We start from the raw sequence: 20,554 nt of genomic DNA on the forward strand, positions 1-20,554 counted from the left end.
TGAATCACTCCCCAACACTGCAGATGTGTGTGAACGTGCAGCCCCAGAATGCACATTCACACTATGTTGTCTCTGTGCTTCCACTGCCAGTTCTGCTCTTGGGAGCCAGAAAGGAATTAAAATTGACAAGAACTCCGTTCTCTCAGCATCTAAAGAGCAGCTCTCTGGCTTATTTCATCCCTCTGCTAGTTTACTATTCTTGAGCCAGCAGGGAGAACACAAGGACAATACTATGTGCACCTGCATATCAGCAATGCTCGTTGTTAGTGAGTCAGCCAGACTAAGAGATGAGATTTAAAAATTGCTGTAATTCTCCATTTGGGAAGTCAAGATTGAAAAACAATACTACTAGGCAAAACAAAGGAGAAAGGAGACAGTTAGGGACAGTTAATCCTGAGGTCATCTTTTCAATCAGATTGTACTTTAACTTACACATGTTTCAACTGATGCAATTGTAATAGATGCAGACAGGATAACTGACTACCCAACACTTCTGTCCTCAGGGGCATTCTCGCAACAGCCACAGTTACTGTTACATATACTTCTTTGAATGACAGCAAGAACCACACATGAGGAATACTTCAACTAGGTGGTTATACTTTCTGTAGCAGACCTTGCAATTTGAGGAGGAAGAAGCATCAGCTACTGATACAACAAAGATCAGAGACTGCCGTGACTATGGACTTAGCAATAGCCTCCTTCATTTAAGGAAAATCTCTTTAATAAAGAAGCTTCCTATTTCCCTCTACTCTAAAGCATCAAAACTAGAAAAATAAGTTTGATAGGAAAAGATGGTAATAGCTTTTCCAGAGTCTTCTCCCACATTCCAAACAATACCATTATTTTGAGAGAAAAAAACCCCAAAAACTTAAAACATCATGAAGTTGAAGCTAAAGTTATAGATGAATGCGTATAAGGAGCCTAATGCAAAACTCATTCAGAATATAGAAAAAGTCATCAAGCAGCTACCTACAGTAAAACATTGTTTTACAGTTATGACAGTGCCTGAAGCTGTGCTGTCACACAGCTTGATAAAATACCATTAGAGATAAGCCTAGTAAATACTGTATCTCAAGTACATGATTACATCCCAAAATGCTGATTTAGCTAGGTAGATTACTCAGTTGGTTAGCATGTGGTGCTGCTAATGCCACGGTCATGGGTTCAATCCCGGTATGGGGCTATGCTGAGGGTTGGACTAGATGATCTCCAGAGATCCCTTCCAACCTTACCATTCTATGATTACATGCTGTGATAGTGGTAATTTAGTAATGCTTTTTTTTTTTTGCTCACAAGCAACATTTTATTTGAAAGTGAAAAGATTGCTCGAGTAGTTAGGCCAAGAGCCAGCATTAAAGCACTATTTTGCTAAAAGAAAAGTGCTACAAGACAGCCATCACAATTTAAATTAAGAATAAAATGACATTAAACACAAAACATAGCTTAAATACCTAATGAATGGAATGTGTATCTACAGAATAAACATTTACATTGTTTAATTAGACTATTTGTAAATCTGTATTTTAGATTTCAGCTGAAGTAAGACTCTAACCTAGAGGGGAAAACAAAAACAAAACCCAAGAAACTCTCCTTTGGCAAACTTTCACAATTAAGAATAACACTCACCCACAGGAGGTCTAAGCCTCTCCAGGTACTGCTTATCTTCAAGACTCTGTGCAGTAGAGATTACTTTAGCTCCTCTATGCTGTGCTAACTGAATAGCTATTGTACCAAATGGCTGCAGGAAAAAAGAAAAAAATAGAACAGTTCATCTACAGCAGCAATGTGATACAGTTGAAAAAGATTATATTGCAAAGGGAGGTCAGGAGAAGTCAGGGAGTATCCAGAAATAAACTTAGTCCTTTCATAAAATACATCAGAACCAAGTATTTAAGTATTCAGGGATCTGCTTCTGTTCCAACTGAAGCCAAAGAAAGTCTTCATTGACTGGGAAGTTCTGATCTAACTTTCAGGAGATTAACTAGTTCTTTTATTCAACAATATAGCTCAGACTATACTCCAAGTAATGCAAGTACTGTAACTGTAGATGTAATTTCTAGCTGTGGGCCTACTTGACTGTTAAAGATGAAACGCTACCAAGAAAGAAGCTCCAGTCTCATTTACATAACTAATCTTTACTGTCACAAATTTAGTATCTTTATTAGCATTAAAGATTTCAGGAATTCAAATGAAATTATTTCTACCTGAGAGAAGTTAAAAAGCAGTGGAGGGAAAGAGAAGAAAAAAAATTAAGGTACTTTTTCTCTGGTTGTACCTGAGAGCTTAGCATAAAACAGCAAAAAGAACTACCTCTTTACTACCCACACAACATATAAAGGACAGTATTCTTGGCTCACTATCTTGCATGGAAGGCCCTTCCTACTAGCTCATTAAGTTAAGAGCAATACAGGAATAGAATGCCAGGCTTGATAAGCTCAGTATGTCATAACAAATCCAATATTTCTGGTGATAAGATCATTGTTTATGGCAGAGGTAATCTGTTCCAAAATAGTGGTGTTATTGCACAGTTGTTACCTACACTTGCTCCATCCATTATAAGTACAGATTTTCCAGGCGAGACTTGGGAAAGGTAGTGTAAGGCTGTATACGCTCGGACACCATCACGAACAGTCCCTGCTGCTTCAACCCAACAAACTTTTTCTGGTTTACGAACTATTTCAGGAAAAAAAAAAAACAAAAGAACAGGTGGGGTTAAAAAAAGAGGACCGAGTCCCTAACATTTCACTAAAAATAGTTTTTAGATTTTAATCAATGTCTAAAACATGAAAGATCGTAAGAATCAAGTCAGCTACAAGTATCATTATGATCCACTTCACAAAGGCAGTAGCTAACAGCAATAATGAATTATTATAAATTATAAAATTATATGTGTGTATACATACATAAAGAATATATAATACATCAAATTATAAAACACAGCAGCTAGGCTGAGTCAAAATGGAGAAAGGCACTGGCTATTCTGAAAACAGATTGCTTCTGCAGCACTCCTGTGAGCTAACTCAAATACAAACAGGGAAGGAAAGAAAAAAAAAGAAAAAAGACACCCTATTTCTATCATAACCTTCTAATAGAAGGGATCTAAGGAGGCCACCTCTCCTCTTCATAATGAGGATTCTGACACTGAGGCTAGACAACATGAGATCCAACTCGTGAATTTGTAATTCTCTCTCTACAGGTCAAAAACATTGCCCTTCGTAAGCCATGGAAATAAATAGCTTCTGGAGGTTTTTCCAGAAAGAAAAGTCAATAAACTATTACTTGTCATCTGTTTTCTGCTGTCTCTACCTCCAAGACTGCTAAGAGTTTTCCCATTCTATCCCAGGCTTAAAGCCTCAGGAGATAAGATTCCTAGTACTTTAGTAACTTAAAAAAAAAAAAAAAAATGTGGACAATTTACATGACTTAGCGGACAGCTTAATCCTGAGCTAGAAAACCATCACAGCCCAGCTGAAAGTCTGAGATAGAACTAAATGAGTAAGCCCTATCCTCCTGAGGCATTAGGAAAGACAGCAGAAGTTTGGTCTGCTCCTTTAAACATAAGGATTGACAATCTGGACTGAATCAAGAGAGCTATACAACAACATAAGTGATCACTTGGGATCATTTATTAGTGTACTGCAAAAGAATTAGGATTCTCATCACTTTGTGTGCCATTACATGCTACTTAGCACAAAGTAAACTAAACTATTCAAGGGGAAAAAAAGTAAAAACTGTTTTCTGCCTCTGTATATAATTAGAAGGCAGTAGAGTCTCCTAGCTTTTGTTTTCCTGGTCATTGTTCCCCGAAAATTGCTTTCTCCAGCTCCTAGTCTGCTGGTTTTATTCCAATTGTTAGTCTGGTCAGAAATGATTATGGTTCTGAATTGGGTCAAAATGGGGGAGGGGAAGGAGGAGGAGGAGAAACAACCCCACCAACTATCTTCTAAAACATTTAATTCTGTAACAGATGAGGTGATACAGTAGAATGAGAAAATGAAGCAACAAAAAGGGAAGTTAGAAGGAAATAAAATAAAAGAGTCAGCTTTTTTGTTTAGGGAAAATATTAACCCATTAAGTGATAACACCAAAGAAAAAAGTTTGAGAGTATACAATATTGAAAGCTTCTGTGAATAGGTGGAGTACACAGAAAGTTTGAATGCTACTACAGAACCCAAGTTTGTTTGAAAGTCCTAGTTAATTGCTGCCTATTAGAAAAGCCAAATTGAACTATAAAGATACAGTATTTGTGAATATTACCAAAATACATAGACTACGCACCCAAATAATGCTCATGAACTAGAATAACTTCACAAAGACCAGACTCTTCAGAATCCAGGGGCAAAATTCCTGAAGGAAAAAACAAACAAACAAACAAACTTTAAGTCTCTAATTCCAAAGCAGCATATATTGTAAGTAAAACAAGACAGATGCTTCCAATTAAACTGTTAGTCCCACTTTGTCCGTGGTTCAGTTGCTTTCATCAGGCTTATGACAGGTCAATTCTTCAGGGCAAAAGCCTGTAATCTGTTCCTGCAGTGCATGAGATGGTGCCACAGGTGATCCAAACAGTGTTTTAGAGGTAGGGCAGTAAAAAAGGGGGACAATACTATCTGCATTTCTGCTTAATCTTTGTCAGATCATGTTTGAACTCATTTCACAGTGATCTCTGATGAGTGCTCCTCTTCCTGCTATGGAGCAAGGCTAGCAAGGAAGAAAACTGAGCTCTCATATTGCAGATGGCCACAAACCAAGCCAACGATGCAAATACGGGACACCAGGATGGAAGACAAGAGGTAAGTGTTGTTGAAAAGGGTAACAAAAAAAGGAGCAGAAAGAAGGAAAGAAAGAACAAGCAAGAATAAGTAAGCGTAGGTTTATAAAAACTGGAATAAAAGGAAATTAAAGAAAAAGCACAGAAAACAAAACAAACAGAATAGAGAGGAGAAAAAAATCCAACCTGATCATAACAGTGCTTTTTTTTCCCCCCCCTTTACTGACCAAACAATGAGATTCATGCAGAGTAGATTCTATCCTCTGACTAGGCTTTGAATATATGTAAGACCCAGTAGAAACAAATAAAACACAGGAAGGTGGAAGTAGTGAAAGGGTGTTTTAAAGGCAGGTGGAGAGGGGGAGAGAAAAGGTTCAAGGGGTACACTTTCCTGGATAAAAACTGTAATATTTGTTTCCTTTGCCCACTCAAAATTTATAGCCTATTAGGCAAGAACAGGGGCTTTGGCTTAATAACCTCAGCAAGTTTGGCTACCACTTCTGCCAGTCCTTCAAAACTCCCATTCAACAAGGTTTTCCTACAGTGCTCATATGTATCTGCAACTTACTCAAGGGTTTATTTACATAATCTAGAAATGCTATCTACAGTAGTTACTGTGTAATTGGGAGATAATGTAGAGGAAAAGAATCTCTGAACAGAACACTTTCTTATCACTTCTGACTTCCCTAATTAAGTCATCTTCTTTATTAAACAACATACAAACATATGAAAGAAGAAATTTGATTTACAAATATAAATCCTCTAAAGCATTATTCAAATTGATGATTAATACAATATCATATTCTAAATACAAAGAAAGACTCAAATATCCTTAAACTAAAATAGCCTTGACATCTAAAAGTTTGCATTTAACATTATACTCTAGAAAACAGCAAAACACAATGAATCATACAAGATGACATTTCCTTTTCTTGACAAAGAGATGCAGAAGTTCAGGTGCAAGTCATACCGTCTTATAACACTAAAGACTTCAGTATGTTACAGTCTCCCAGGAGCCATTAGACATTGCTGTCAACTCGCATTGATTTCAGTCTCCGAAAACATTCAGAAAAATATGATCCCTATATACGAGGGAAGGAACTAAGGACATAGAGCATCTTAAAGAATTGCGCCCCTAAGTCAGTATACCTCATAACGTCACCAGAAGCTCCCACATTAAGTGCAGAGCTTTATTCATGCTATACCTACCATGCATTTCACACAAAAGATTTTTCACTTTATTTGTGAAAAATACTCCACATAACATAAGGTTTTCCTTCACTGATTATTTGTTCAGTAACAGCACATGTGCAAGAACCAACACCCAAGCTGGCTAAAAGTCAAAACCTAAGCAGGTAAATTGTATATTTAAGTTCATGTCTCCAAGTATTTATGGCAAATTTAGCTAAGTATTATTCCCTGCCTTTATTTTAGTGAGAAACACAGCATAACTGATTGCTAAGAGATTTGGAAAGCAACAAATAAAACTGACTGTAGCTTTGAAAGGAAATCAAGAATATCTCTTTCTTTAAGAGATTTTTGGCTAGCCTGACATTTTTCAACTACGCTTTTCTTAGCTAAAGAAAAGATTACTCATAAGAGAATACATTTTACAGACAAAGAAAAATAGCCATCTGAACAACATCCTCCTTAAAGAAGGATCATAGAAATGCTGAAAGTGAAAAAAGGAGTTCTTCATGTAATTTTAGGTGCAGATTAGAGATTAAAAAAATCCAGTAGTTCCAGTAACTGCAGTATTGTTTTTAACATGAATAAGAGTAGATTTATAAATAATAATTCTATTTCCAAATTATTACTGTTCAGCTCAGTATAGGGTAAGGGGTATATAGGAGGATTATACTCTTTGACAGAAGGGTAAGCTTTTTTGTGCAATTCAAGTGGAAGTATTTCTGACAATAATATTAAACTGTCCCACAATGCATAATTAAGCACATGAACAACCAAGCCCTTTGGCAATAGCTATTTTATTTTAGATCTGCCATTTGTTAACTAAGTATGAACACACAGCAACTTAGAAGTGTATTTGTTAGGAAAGATTTACTGAAGAGAAAAACATTATACAGAGAATATTTCACTCTTGTCTTCTATCTTTGGAGTATCAATATCAGATTTGTGAGAATGAACAGCTGTTTTGAAAGGGAATGCTGAGAGGTTTAGGAATTTAAAAAGGAGAACTTGAGTTTTCTTTCTTTTAGAGCTAAAAATATTTAATGCCTTTGTCTTTCTCTTGCCCAGTTTTCCCTAAGTGTAATCCTGATTCTTCTGAGCTTGGATTTGCAAACATTCAATACAGAATAATAAAAACCCATACAACAGAAGTCTCAAAGACAAAAGGAATCTGCTTCTTTCGCCATCCAGATCCCAGCTCCATGACGGATTCCACTCCTTTAATTTCAGATTTAGACTGAAGTAGCTCAGTTGATTCAGACTGATTTAATCAATATTTGAATCAACAATGGAATCAAGCCTTAATTCTCCCCCAAATCTCAAGTCTCCAACAGTCACTTAGAATGTCATTTAGCTTTTCCAGGTCTATTAGTAGATTTTCAGATTTTTTCCCTTAGCTACTTACTGAAGCTGTGTTCCTTAAGCTATAGGAGAAGGTGATTGAATATTTTCAAGTATTTGTAATTTCAACAGATGCAGCCTATCTCAGATAGATATGAAAGATATTTAAATGAGCAAAAGCATTCACAATCATACAAATTCTATCTTGAAGGTATTCATGTGCTATCTGCAAAATCTAAGAACTCCTGAACTGTTCTACTTTATCAGACTAAGTGATTTTTTACACTCTGTAAAATGGAATACTAATTCCAAACTGTAAGGATTACACTTTGTACAGTGAATCAATAACCATACATCCTATTCCATTGAATTTGGAGCTAACAATATAAAAAGCTACCAAAGATCTTCCCGAAACAGAAAAACACAGAACACTTTGCACATGGTTTAGACTTGGAAATCTGTTTTGAACAATAAAAAATAAGTAAACAAATAAAAGACCCCAAATCAGTGATTACTACTTGCCCTTCTGAGATAGCCTCATAGTAGGATCACAAATCATGAAGAAAGGTTCTCTGTGGTTAGAACTGAGGGGTGGGAGAGAAGGTCCACTTTCATAAGTGGGTTAAAAAAAAAAAACTACGTGTAATAAATGTTTCATTCTAAAGTGCAATAACAATAAAGATTCTACTTAAAGAGGAACTTGAATCAGTGTTTCTTTTTAAATGTGTCCTGTATTTAGCAAAATGCCTAAGTACGTGCACTGCTTTCAGCTATTCAAAATCCACTGAAAGTGATGAAGCTACTTGCATGTTTAAGTTGCTACTATTTCTTCACTGAATTAGGAATTGACATGCCTTAGAATAAAGTGAACTGTCTTCTCTGTATTTGAAGATACTCACCTCTAGAAGCTAACTGTATATTTTTTAATCCCTCAAGACAACTGTAAATAAACCTGAACTTTGTTCATCCACAGAAAACACGAAAATCTGTATTAATTACATTGGTGCTACAGATACAAGTTATTGTGTATTTATTCAAACATTGTGTTTAAAACATTCACTTTGCACAGCTAATTGTACGCTGGTGTATATTCTCAAGAATTCAGTGAATGTAATATGACAGATTACAATAGCCAGGCGCCTGGCTCTTATATTCAAAAAATTCCTTAAGAGAACATTTTAAAAATAGAATTCTCATTTACAGGAGTTTATTCATGTGACACTAGCTGAAACTAAGAATATATGTCTAATTGTAGCTTCAGTAATAATTATAACCTGAGCCATTCACTATAAAAAATATTACTAATTATATGAGTTGATCAGACAAACAAGCAGTAACTTACCCACTACTTCATCATCTGGCTGAAAAAAGGACACTTTCCTTCCAACTTATGAAGGATGTATGCATATTAGGAAAGAAGGAATGAATATTTAAATATTTATAGGTGACAATGAACATGCATTTGAGTATACTCTGTATCACTAGCTTACAACTAAACACACTCTGCTAGTAAAAAATGTATTTTTTCTATTAAACATTTATATACTGAAAACTGGTCTTCTGCTTATTTTGTCTATGTTATGTCTACAAACAGTATATGCTAGTACACAAATATGTGTTTGAAAGATTTAAGGTTTAAACAACATGTCTAAGGTAGATATGCAAGTGAAAGATTGCCTGAATTCCTGAACATTATTTTGTCTTCACTATTCCAAGAAATATTTTACACAAATAAATGACAGGCTGTTATAACAGATAAGCAGGTAAGGCTTATTATATTTTATTTAGCTGCTGTGCATGGCCTTTTTACCCTGAGCAAATATGCAGGCATTACAGCTCAGTCCCTTTTCTACTTTTAACTTGAATATCATTACTGATGCTTCATCAGGAAAGCAAATACTAGCTCCTGCTATTAAAGTTATACCATACAAAGACAATTTACATGTCCTAGATTAGCAGACTTGAATTCTGCTCTTAACCCTCATAGGACAATTTTACTGACTTACCTTCCAGCACAATTCCAGAAATTTCTCGACCTACAGGTAAGAGTTCCTTCTCCAATTTCATTTCTGACAAAAGCTAAATGAAAATAGTGGTTATAACTTTCTTACCAAGGCTCAACTTTTGCATGTTTATCATCATCTTACAGCATTTGACACACGCATAAAATTGGGCCATTACCAAAATTTTATCTGGGGGGGGGGGGGGGGGGGGGGGAAATACACACACATTCCTCATTTAATGTTAGAGCCTTTGAAATGTTTTTCTATATTTTAATTTAGAAGCATACAAAACAAAAAATAAACCCAGAGGGAATCATCAACTGCCAAACCAAACTGGGACTAAAGTCAGCATGCAGAGTGATAAAAGGGTTTTTACTGTAGGAGAACTCAAAATGACAACTGATCTTTCTCTATAAATTAAGAACTAAATTACAGGTGCTGTGTATTTAAAGAGATATGCGGGAATACCATATCAATCTTGTGCCCTCCTTCTCAGCAGTAAGGCCATGGCCTCATATGGCATAAAGGGAATTGTGCCAATTACCCCCTAATGCCCTGGCTCAGAACCTTGAAAAGAAAATGTAAACACCTCTAGCTTTTATAAAAATTAAGTAAATACCTTTGTATCTATCCAGCTCAGTGCACAGGCTCTAACTTGTATTTTCACATCATTATCTCCTGTAGGAGGGAGGTTTTCCTAGGACAAATTTACAAGGCATTCTGTTACACAACACAACATGAATAGGCTAATAGAATTCTCTACAGATCTTGAAAGCACTTTTCCAGAGAGTCTTTATTAAATTTTCTTGATTGTAGTACTCCAGCTACAAAACACTTTTCAATGAAAATGAAACCGCTAACACAATGGATTTACAACGTATATTTTAAGTATATGCATATTACTGTTACAAACTGAGCACTAGACTTTCCTAAACCTCAAAAGATATTAGAAAGTTATTTTTCTGTTTTGTTTTTTTCTCCCAATTTAAATTTCACACCCTTATCTGAAGCAAGTTTAGACAGATGCTAAGGGTTAATTACGTACTAACAAATGGAAGGAGACAGGAGTTTATAATACAACAGGGGTGATGAAGAATTTTAAGAATGAACTCAGATAATCACATCAAAACAAGGTGAATATTCAAGTAGATAACACAAAAGAAATTGTACTGACAAGGATTGATGTTGAGTCCCATAAACGATGGGCACCTTATACACAATAAAGCTCTATTACTAAACATCTCCCCTTGCTATTCTGACTTTGGTTTTCAGCATCAATATATGACCTGATTTTAAGTAACTAAGTAGTGCTACTTGAGAGCACTTAATCAGCCAAGCTGAGTTTTGGACTGCTCTCTCCACACAGCTTTTAAAGAGCTAATTCAGGTACTGGTGACAAAATCATGTATTTCCATGTTACACTGTAGTCTGCATTCTTTTAATCAAACGGAGGAAAAAAAAAAAGTGAAATTCCTCAAAGTCAGAAAGCTTTGTTTTTCCTTCTGAAGTTATGATAGGTACAATATCTTGCTAAGTGTTTAAGCTTTTATTTAAAACTTTTCCAACAAACAGCTGTTGCTTTTCTCCTAGGCTTAGCAACATGAAGAGTAACTTCTATCTGAGAAATACTGAGCTGAACCTTTTCCTACTCCAGCTGAGTTAAACACATGCTGCTCCTTTAAAACTGCAAGGCTTTTTGCCAGTCGGACTGACCTCCTGCTCCTCCAACAAACCAAAGTAGGTTCTCTCCCTCTTTGTTCCACAAAACACTGTCAAGCCATTAGACTGTTGTAACTAGATGAATATTGTGTCTCTAGTTTAAAAAAAAAAGAGGAAGCTATAATCTAGGGGTTTGATGTAAGAAACAATTTTATTTAGAAGTACGTTATATTTTGGAACTGTCCTTTAGGTATGCATAGTTCAATGAACCAAGTATGGCTACAATGCAAATAAAACTGTTTTCATAAAGATCTAGAATACATGTCTTAAAAACAGTAAGAGACAATCAAACTTTTGTGCTGTTAACTTGTTCCTGCCTTCATTATTTAAGTATATCAGTATTATTAATTGAGCATGTAATCCTACAAAGCAGATCTGTGATGGAAATTCTTCATCCAAGCTACTGACTTATCCATTCTCCCATCTATTAAAATCTCCTTAGCCAACAGGCTTTCCTCTTCCCCATTTTTTTCAATATTTATTTCTTGTTAAGATTAGGATTCCACAGAGCTGGTCATTATACAAACACCTGTAGAATCAGTTCCATGTCTGAAGAGCTCAAAATAGGCCAGTAGACAGACAAAGAATACATACAGGCATGCAATTTCAAGATCTATGTAAGCTTATCTAAGACCATGCCAGAGCCTCTTGCTCACCTGTTGCCAGTAGCTACTCATCCCTATCCTCTCCTTTGGATTGAGGCTAGCAGTCATGGAGCCACCATGCAGATTAAACTAATTCATAAAAGAATTAGTAGTTTTCACCTGGATAAATAAGTTGATTTATCACATCTTATAACGGAACAATTGCTAAAACTATTACAGGGAAGAGGGTAAAAGTGTGCACTTGAGACAGGAACAAACTTTCTCAGCAGAAGCAGTTTCACAATCAATTTAAGTTGACCTAAGATTGCACCCTGAATATTCATCTTGGCTATATCATAATAAACCTTCTTACGTACCCTTCTTTTCAGGTAATTCATCCAGTATGTTTTATTACTGCACCTTTACAACCTGGAGATCCATACCAATATTACACTGTTTCATTTTGATGCACAGCTCATTGAGTTATATTATCTATATTAATATTTCATATATGTAACAGGTTCATTAAAAAGGTTTGCAACCACAAAACAATTTAAGCGTTTTACTTCTGTTCAGACACTCATACTGATGTGCACTTTTCAACATCCTTTTTTAGCCTTATGCCTCAGATGTGTGTGCACACTTGTCCAATTAGTGTTTACCTCAAACTGACAGAGGTTTTTTAGCACAATAGTTTTAACCAAATTTTACAGAACAGTAGTGGTCTTCCAGATATTGCTGTTCCTGTAAGTTTCAGAAAGATAGGTAGTTAAACAGAGAAGACTATCATTGCCTTTGAGAAAAAGGCTGTTCTGAGAGGTCAATTCTATAAAGCAAAGACCTTGAAAGAAGAAAGAAAAATATTAGGAACATTGCAAATATGGTAAAATTCAAGCAACATTTTACTTTGAGTGTCCAGAAAATCCAACCATACGATGCTAATCTGTATGAAACCAGTGTTCATTTGTTTTGTGAGCACAACTACTTTTTAAAATATGGATACCAAAATGACTGGCCTGGCCAAGTGCTGCATAATGACAGTAAAACATTTCTACTCTATCTTCATTTATCTGCCTGTATGTCCAAAGGTTATACAGGCTCCTTTTTCTAAGTTTTCAGAATAGTTAGGTGTTTTAATACCCTTGCAGCATTCAGTCACACTTCCTTCTTCCACAGAATGATTAATAGCTCTATTATGATTGGAACTCACTCTTTCCTGGAAGACAAATGTCATTTCCTCTCCAGGTGAATTCTGCTGACAATACAGGGCTTTCATATTGATCTGAAAAAAGAGCAAGCAAACTGACATATGCAACATCTGTAGAACAAACAAGTAACTAAAGCTTTAAGGTACTTTTAAAGCTGAGTAGCAATTGTTTGCAAGCCACAGGATGGGAACATAGGGCCTAAGAATCATCCCAACACATTAGTTTTAGAGCAGATCAACAAGGAGAGCAAGATACAATGTTACCTGCAACAGGTTACTACATCAGTATTGACTATAAGACAGCAAAAATTAGGAACTGCTGAAGTACAGCAAAAGTCAACGATACACATGATTTATCAGTTAGTGACCCAGTGCAGACAAGAAATTTGCCACCCAGTCCAAAAGGCACACAGTTTGACTTGCTCAAAGTTAGTCTAAAGGACAATAAAACCAGTGCAGGTACACATGGAGCCTTACACATGACTGAACTAAGAATCACAGCCCAAGTTTTCTGTTCTCCCACTGCACTTGTCTGGCATATATCGCCCTGAGCAAAAAGATTTTTTTTTTTTAATGCAAGAGCATTTCTTCAAGTTACAAGAATAAGGAAAGCACCGGGCAGACTGCAGGAAACAAGGCTGACATTAACAGCGCTTCGTGGCCCCCTCTCGTCACCGCGCAGGGGCCCTCGAGCCCGAAGGCACGGCTCCGAAGCCCCTCTCCTTTCGGAGAGGCACGGCAGCCCCGCGGCAAGGCGCAGCCCCGAGCCGGCTGCGCGCACCAGGGCGCCTGAGCGCGGCGGCGCCCGGCCCGCTTCCCGAGGCGCGGCGTGAGGGCAGCTGCGCCCGTTTCAGGGCGGCCCGCTCCTTTGGCTGCGGGAGGCCGCCGCGGCCTCGCCACCGCTATCAGCTTGGTGCAAGAGGCAGGCGCGGCGGGGGAGGAGAGCAGCCCTTCGCCGCCCTCCCCCGCCCTCGCCCACCCGTGAAACCCCCGCCCGCACCGCGGGTGAGGCGCGGAGGGAGCTCGCGCGGCGGCAACTCGAGGGGCTCCAAGCCCGCTTCCGCTCGAGGCGATGGGAAATACAAGAGCAACCGCCTCCGACCTCCTCCGCCCCGCGGCCCCAGCGAAGCGGCGCCCGCCGCCCGCGCGGTTGCCATGACGAACCGTTACTTCCGCCGCGCTCCCACCGCCGTGCCCTGCGGCGAGCGCACGCTCCGCCCCCCGCGCCCAACCTGACTGCCGGGAGGCCGGGAGCCGGCTCACGATTGGCTAAGGCGGCTGTCGCTCAGCGCAGGAGTGCGGGGCCGGATTGGCTGAGCGGCGAGCCCAGGTCGCGCAACGGACTACGAGGCCCAGGAGGCTTTGCGGCGCCGAAGGGACTACAGTGCCCGGGATGCAGCGCTCAGCACCTGCCTTACGTGACCGCCGAGGGCGGTGGCGGCGGCTGCGACAGCGAGGTTAAATTACCTTGATGCAAACTAGCCGAGGCCACACCCAGTCGCGGCCCCGCCCCGCCTCGCGCTGGAGCGGGCCGGGCTGATTCGCTTCACGGCCGTGCCCCGCCCCCGCAGAGGCCTCCTGCCCCTCTACGTCCCGCGGCCGATGAGGAGGAGGAGGAGGAAAAGAGGGGGGGCGGGGCGTGGCGGAGCGTTGATTGGCCAGAGGGAGCCGGGTGCCCGCGGCGTTGCCGGGCTCCGATTGGTGGCGGGCGCCTGCCGGTCTCGAGGGGAGGGCGGGAGGCAGGGGAGCTGCCGCGCGTCAGTACGGCGGCTCTGAGGGCGAGCGCGAGGCAGGGCTCCTCCCTCCGCCCTCCTCCACTCCCCCCCCCCCCCCCCGCCAGACGGTGGCTGAGGAGGCAGCGGGAGGGGATGGTGTGTCTGGCGGAGGCGGTGGCGGACGCCGCTCCGGCTCCTCCATCCCCGCCGCTGTCGCCATGGGTGTGAGCAGGGCCCCCCGGCCCGCGCAGATATGAGGTACGGCTGGGCGACGGGAGCGGGCGAAGGCGGGGGGGGGGGGGGAAGGCAACCCCCCACCCCCGCGGGAAGGGCGACCGTTCACCCCGGGCCAACGGCTGCCGGCGCGCGCGCGGCCCCGCGGCGCCTCGTTTCCCCCCCCCCCCCCCCCCCGCTCTGCCCGGTACCGGCGGGCGTGTCTCGGGGCCTGGCCCCGGTGACAGGCTCGGGGTGCCCGGCGCGGAGCGAGGCGCCTCGCTACTCCTGCTGCTCGCTTTCCCTCTCGCTGTCGTGGCCGCCGCCGCTGCGGGCGGCTGGGGGGGGGGGGGGCGCGGAGCCGTGAGGCGGGCGCCCGCGGGGTACCTCCCCTCCGCCTCCTCCGGCGGGTGCGGGTCCGGCCCCGGCGGGCGGTGTGTGCGCCCCGGCTGCCGCGCGCCGGCGCGGGCGCTGCTGCTTGCTTTGCTTGGACTCGGCTTTTCTAGTTACTGCTTTTATTTGTGCCTCGCCGGGCGGGTTTCGTGCGTGCCGTTCTGGCTGCTGCGGTTTGGTGGGTAGAGGGAAGCGGGGCAATGCGGCGGGGGGAGCGCCACGGCTCCTGTGCGCTGGCCCGCTGATAGCGCGGCCCTCGCCGTCACTAGACAGCCATCGCTCCCGGAGGGAGCTGTGCCCCAGCCGCCTGTGTCCTCCGGGGGACCTCGGACGTAGACTGGAAGCGATGGCTGGTGCGGCCGCGGTAGCGGGTTTCCCTTCACCGCGTTAAATAACGATTATTCCTGCTGCCTCCGTCCTCTTTGCTCCCTTCCCCCTCGACATATACAGTCCGCCCTGGTGCGAAGGGAAGGAGGAATGCCATCCCTTATGGCTTGAAGAGGGCACACCACCAATTGAAAAAGGGAATGTTGTTAAGGCTTCAGGAAAAGGAAACCGGTATATGGTCGTTTTCTTGTCCCTTCATTTCTATTTACCTTAGATTAGCAGACGACTTTATAGATAATATTTCCTAGGGGCATCTTTTGTTCTTATTCAGTTGCTTCTTTATACTGAAAGAAATGCTGTTTCTGCTTTTAGGAAACATTTTCTTCCTGTGAACTCTGCCTTTCAGTAGGGTGTGGATATCATGATAGGGAAAACACTTCCATAGATTGTTAGAGAGTTTTGTTTAGTAAATACATCTTGGTAGTAAAATAACTAGCATTCCAGATGTGATAATTTGGTATTCATTAAAGCAAGAATCAGTCTGTTTTCTGCTGGCACTTTCTCTCCTCCTCTGCTGTTTGTAAGGTATACTTTTTGTTTAGAGCTTGTACTGCAACATATGTTTAAGGTGGTGGCTGCGTATTTTAACAATATTTGAAGTAAACATTCAAGTGCATGCATTCTTTACCCAAATCAAAGAGAAGCGGTGTATTTAGGCACTAATAGCTCTGGAAAGTGTTAGCTTTTGCAATGTTATTCCACACTCAATCTTAAACAATCTTTCTTTATTTTGCCTTTTTTTCCTTGTTACCAATAACTTTGTTGATGAATGTATACTGGTGAAGGTTTTATGCAGTATAGTTTTTAACATACTAATGAATTGATTACTAAATTCTTCTTTCCATTATAAAATCCTTGCACTACATCTTCAAAGTTCTACTGAAGGGATGAGATGTGGAAGGAGGAATCTTATATGTCAGTTGTATTCAGAATTGCAAGTACGGAAGTGAAGGCTGTATTTGCTTGTGGATGATGAGGAGGTGTACTGTATAGAAATACAGGTAAACAATTGCATTACTTTTGTTAACTTATACTTTAAGATGTGTTGTTGTGTAGGTTTAGGCATGCATGTAAGTCAAAGCATCTCTGGCCCTTTTTAGCTTGCGTGATTAGCACTTGTATGCTCTCACTGATTTTGGCAGCTTTACAGGGGTTTCGTACAGATGAACTGTTTCTGAAAATTTTCTCCAGTGTGTTAGGCTTGAACTTCTTTTGAGCTGGGCAGGCCATGGTTTCCACTTGCTGCTTCAGAAACTTCATTTAATTCTTTCAGTTCTAATGTTCCCTGTATAATATCCCACTGCTTTTAATTCCACATAAGATCCTTTTCAGAGTAGTTGTATTTTCTTAAAGAGTTCTCTGTTATGACTTGATTCAGTGGGATAACTACTAAGATGTAGTAAAGTGAGAACTGTTATCTCAGAACAAACCAATGATCTGCTGTGCCTGTTCTCTCACTACTGTTAGCTGCTTGGTGGAAAGTGTGTGCGCCCTTTCATTAATACCTCTAATCATGCAATTAGTTTGGATTTGGATTCAAGAAAGATACATCTAGCGATAAAATCATTCTAAATGATGATGATGAATAGCTTTTTCTGGTATTTTAATCTTTGTACTTTAATCACAGATTGTAATTTTAGTTTTCAGTAGGATAATGCAGGGGAAATAGGAATGTGAGAGTTCTGTTTGTAGAATAAAGAGGAAAATAAAGTTGAGCATAATGTCAGCAACAGCCTGAAGAAATCTGAGAAGATCATCATGGACAATTGTCAACTATTAACATTGTTTATGCTGTCTTTAGTAATAGATAGAGTAGAATAAATCATAAGCACAAAGATTTGTTTGCTGTATGTGTTTTGGTTGGGGGTGTTTCACTGTTACCAAAAAAGATAGTTGCTTTTGATCCTGTTGTCTACTAGAAATTTTGAATGCTTATTGCATTTAATATAGCTGCTGAACTTGAAGTGGTCCCTATACAGTAAGCTGCTTTTCTTTTTCCTTGCATAGTATGACAATGGGTTGTATGGTAGACAATTAGATGTCTGGGCTAGTGCGAGTGATATATCATTTGTATACTTAAAACCTGAGTATGGAATGCCAAAACTTCTGTATGATATGTGCCAAAAGTACTTATCCTCCCTTTAAAAGTACACTTTCTAAAATAAAAAAGGAATACAATAGGTTCCACTGACTTCTGGTGACACTGTTACTCCAGATGTGTCAAAATGTTTAATATTTTAATTACAGATTGCATATCTATAATTGAATTTGCCACTCAAAATCCTTCATAAAACATAATAACAAACTGTATAGTTTTGGAGTATGCATGTAGATGCCTAGTTAATCAGCTGCCTAGATAGCTATGTGTGTGGAAAGGGTAGAGGTAGTCAAGTTTTTAATAAGAGTATGCACTGTATATATAGGAAAGATTAGTTATGCATGATTGTTAATCACTGATCTTAAAGACTTTTCCTTCATTTGAAATAGGAATTTATCTACCTAGCTCAGTGCATCAGAAGAATAACTTCTTGGCCAGAATAGAAAATGACTGGACATGAAATAATTTTCCATGGGAGGAGTGAAGAAAAGTACCCTATGTTTTTCTCTAAATAAAGGTTTATTTTTCTGTTATTTCTGATATATTTTTATGCTTTCTAGCTACCTTACCGTGGGAAAAATTTTCCTCTTGTATCTCTGCAGCAATTTTCTTAACATGGGTAGTTTTTGTCTTTACTACTTTCCTTGAACATGATAAGTAAGCTGCTCTGTAGATCTGAAAGCCTGCATAAATGAGGTGGAAAAATCTCCACTGTGAAAACCTATTTAGAAGTCATTGTGAACCCCTTTCCAAGAGGAACTCTTCACTGAAGTGCAGCATCCCCTTGTGGGGTGTTTAATGTGGAATTAGAACAGTTCAAGACAGACTGCTTAGAACAGTTACAAGAATCTCTAGAAACTTTCAAAGCAGTCTGTCTTGTGTTTTTTACTATTATTAGGGGTTACTTAATAATGTTAGCAGAGTAATAATAGTGATTTTCTTCCTGGTATAAAGAAGCACAAGAATGAGGAGAGCTTTTTAATTAAAGATCTGCCAAGAGCTCCCTGAGTGACCTTGGCAGTGTCAGTCAATTTTACTGAATGAATCTAAAAAGGGTAATATTCTTCTCAGTCTTGGATGTTGCATTCAGTTTAGCGTGTCCTAACAACACTATGACTAGATGATACAACAAAAATAAGTGAGTAATTTTTGCATTTTTATGATATTTTCTTCATTGTGATCAATAAAAATTCAGAAAAACTTGCATGTTTGTTTTTTCTCTTCTGAAATTTATTAAGCATACTTAGGTATTTGGCTTTTTCATGTATTGTTTCTGAGATGATTGAATTAATATCAATTTCATTTTAGTAGTTGTCATTCCTTTTCTCTGTAAAATCAACTTGTCATCAGATTTGTATGTGTTAAATGCGTATTTAGAATTTAAAAATGAGCATGTAATTAATGGCCTAAATCCCTGAGGTGTATTTCTCTTCTGCAGTAGTTACCAGTCTCATCCTCCTTCCCCTTCATGGTTGTGTGTGTCCACAGGAAATTCATGGTTGTCATGGTTTTGACAGTTGAAATCAAAATACTGTTGAGTTACATGAGTAAGTTTTTGTGTGATGGCTATACTTGAAAATCCTGGGTTTGAAAGTGTGTTACCTATGGTTCTCAGTATTAATATGGTATGTCAAGCAAGCCTTGATAATACTATTAAAATAACTTCAGCAAAGACCTACTGACTCAGAAGTCAAGGTTTTTGTTTGTATTTTGATGTCTAGCTGCTTCTGATTTTCATGAGGATTCATTACCTAAACATCTTTTATGGATCTATTCCTGAAGATCACTAGTTCACTGTAAACAACTGGACAGTAGTTTATCTTTGCATCATCTTAAGGTACAGTTTTATAGGCTCCATATAAATATACAACTTGTAGGTTATAGTTACTAATATTTCTTAAAAATACACAGTACAGCTGAGTTTAAATCTGGGGCTCCTCAAAGAATATTTATGGGAGCCACCTAAAATAGTAAGGTCTTCACCAGAGTGAACTCCCTTGTAGCACAGTGTCTTCTGTTCCTTCTTACATAACTGTAAGTAATATTGCAACAGTTAACTGTACCTATAAAATCATTCATGAGTTACATCAAAGGGCTTTATTTAGTGTTTAGAAAATTCCTAACTCAAACCATATATAATAAAACTAAGTAGTATCATTGAATCGGTTTGCTAGTTAGCTGTTCTACTTTCCAAAGATGCTTTCCAAAAGTAATTTCTAGATTTTATAACTGAAAATAAATCAAATTAAAGTGAAACTTTTAGCTGATCATACACTTCATAGTAAAAACTTCTGGTTCTGGTCCCCCATTTCTTAAAGAAAGAAGTAGGCAATTTCTGCATCACTGTTTGTTTTTATGATCTGTGTATATTTTTACTGAACAGTATGCTAGGGATAACTAAATCACCTTCATTGCGTTAACTACCCACATATATTTTGAATTTTTAAGACTTGCAGGACTAAAATAATCTGCTTTAAAATTAAAGCTGTATATATTAGAAAGCTTACTGAAGGTACTGAGTGACATCTAATGCAGAGCACAGATTTCTATTTTCTCAAATCTGACGTCAGGAATTTCTGTACTGATAACTTTATTAGGTTTTGGAGACCACCACTGTATTAGCTTACCAACAGGCAGCTGTCATCTGCTTTGCCCTTGCCCTCTGATCAGAGTGATCTGTAGAACCACGTTACAATTGAGTTAAAGACCATATGTGAACTTTTAAATAAGATAGTAATTGTTTTAAGCAATTAATTACAGTTTTGCAACATTTTATAAAGTAATCAGTGTGTCAATAAATGTAATAGATGTGCAAATCAAATTGTTGCATTTCTTATGTGATTCTGCAGGCCAGCTGAGAACCAATCATATCCGTGTGGGAGTTGCATTGGATAAGTAAGAACTCATACCCATTTTTGATAGGATTTTAAATGTC

At 39.5% G+C, this 20,554-nt stretch overlaps 2 protein-coding genes across 13 annotated transcripts in view; one reads left to right on the forward strand and one right to left on the reverse strand.

Annotated features, from left to right (window-relative positions):
- CRYZL1 (crystallin zeta like 1) overlaps window positions 1-14,500 on the reverse strand; it is a 23,166-nt gene extending 8,666 nt beyond the window's left edge. For 4 of the 8 annotated variants that reach the window (XM_062598607.1, XM_062598597.1, XM_062598641.1 and 1 more), the window contains exons 1-7: window positions 12,817-13,963; window positions 9,923-10,000; window positions 9,307-9,379; window positions 8,643-8,687; window positions 4,279-4,347; window positions 2,540-2,673; window positions 1,627-1,738 (exon numbers count right to left, since the gene is read on the reverse strand). In XM_062598607.1, coding sequence (XP_062454591.1) covers window positions 1,627-1,738; window positions 2,540-2,673; window positions 4,279-4,347; window positions 8,643-8,687; window positions 9,307-9,379; window positions 9,923-10,000; window positions 12,817-12,924 — 619 coding nt within the window. In that variant the 5' untranslated portion in view covers window positions 12,925-13,963. The other 4 variants (XM_062598634.1, XM_062598625.1, XM_062598617.1 and 1 more) reach the window with 4 other exon arrangements.
- Window positions 14,501-14,658: 158 nt separating this feature from the next.
- ITSN1 (intersectin 1) overlaps window positions 14,659-20,554 on the forward strand; it is a 137,321-nt gene continuing 131,425 nt past the window's right edge. For all 5 annotated transcript variants that reach the window (XM_062598647.1, XM_062598658.1, XM_062598668.1 and 2 more), the window contains exon 1: window positions 14,659-14,786. The gene's annotated coding sequence lies outside the window, so the exon portion shown is untranslated. The remainder of the gene's footprint in view (window positions 14,787-20,554) is intronic.

This window comes from Rhea pennata, chromosome 1, assembly GCF_028389875.1.
Source record: "Rhea pennata isolate bPtePen1 chromosome 1, bPtePen1.pri, whole genome shotgun sequence".
Classification (NCBI taxonomy): domain Eukaryota; kingdom Metazoa; phylum Chordata; class Aves; order Rheiformes; family Rheidae; genus Rhea; species Rhea pennata.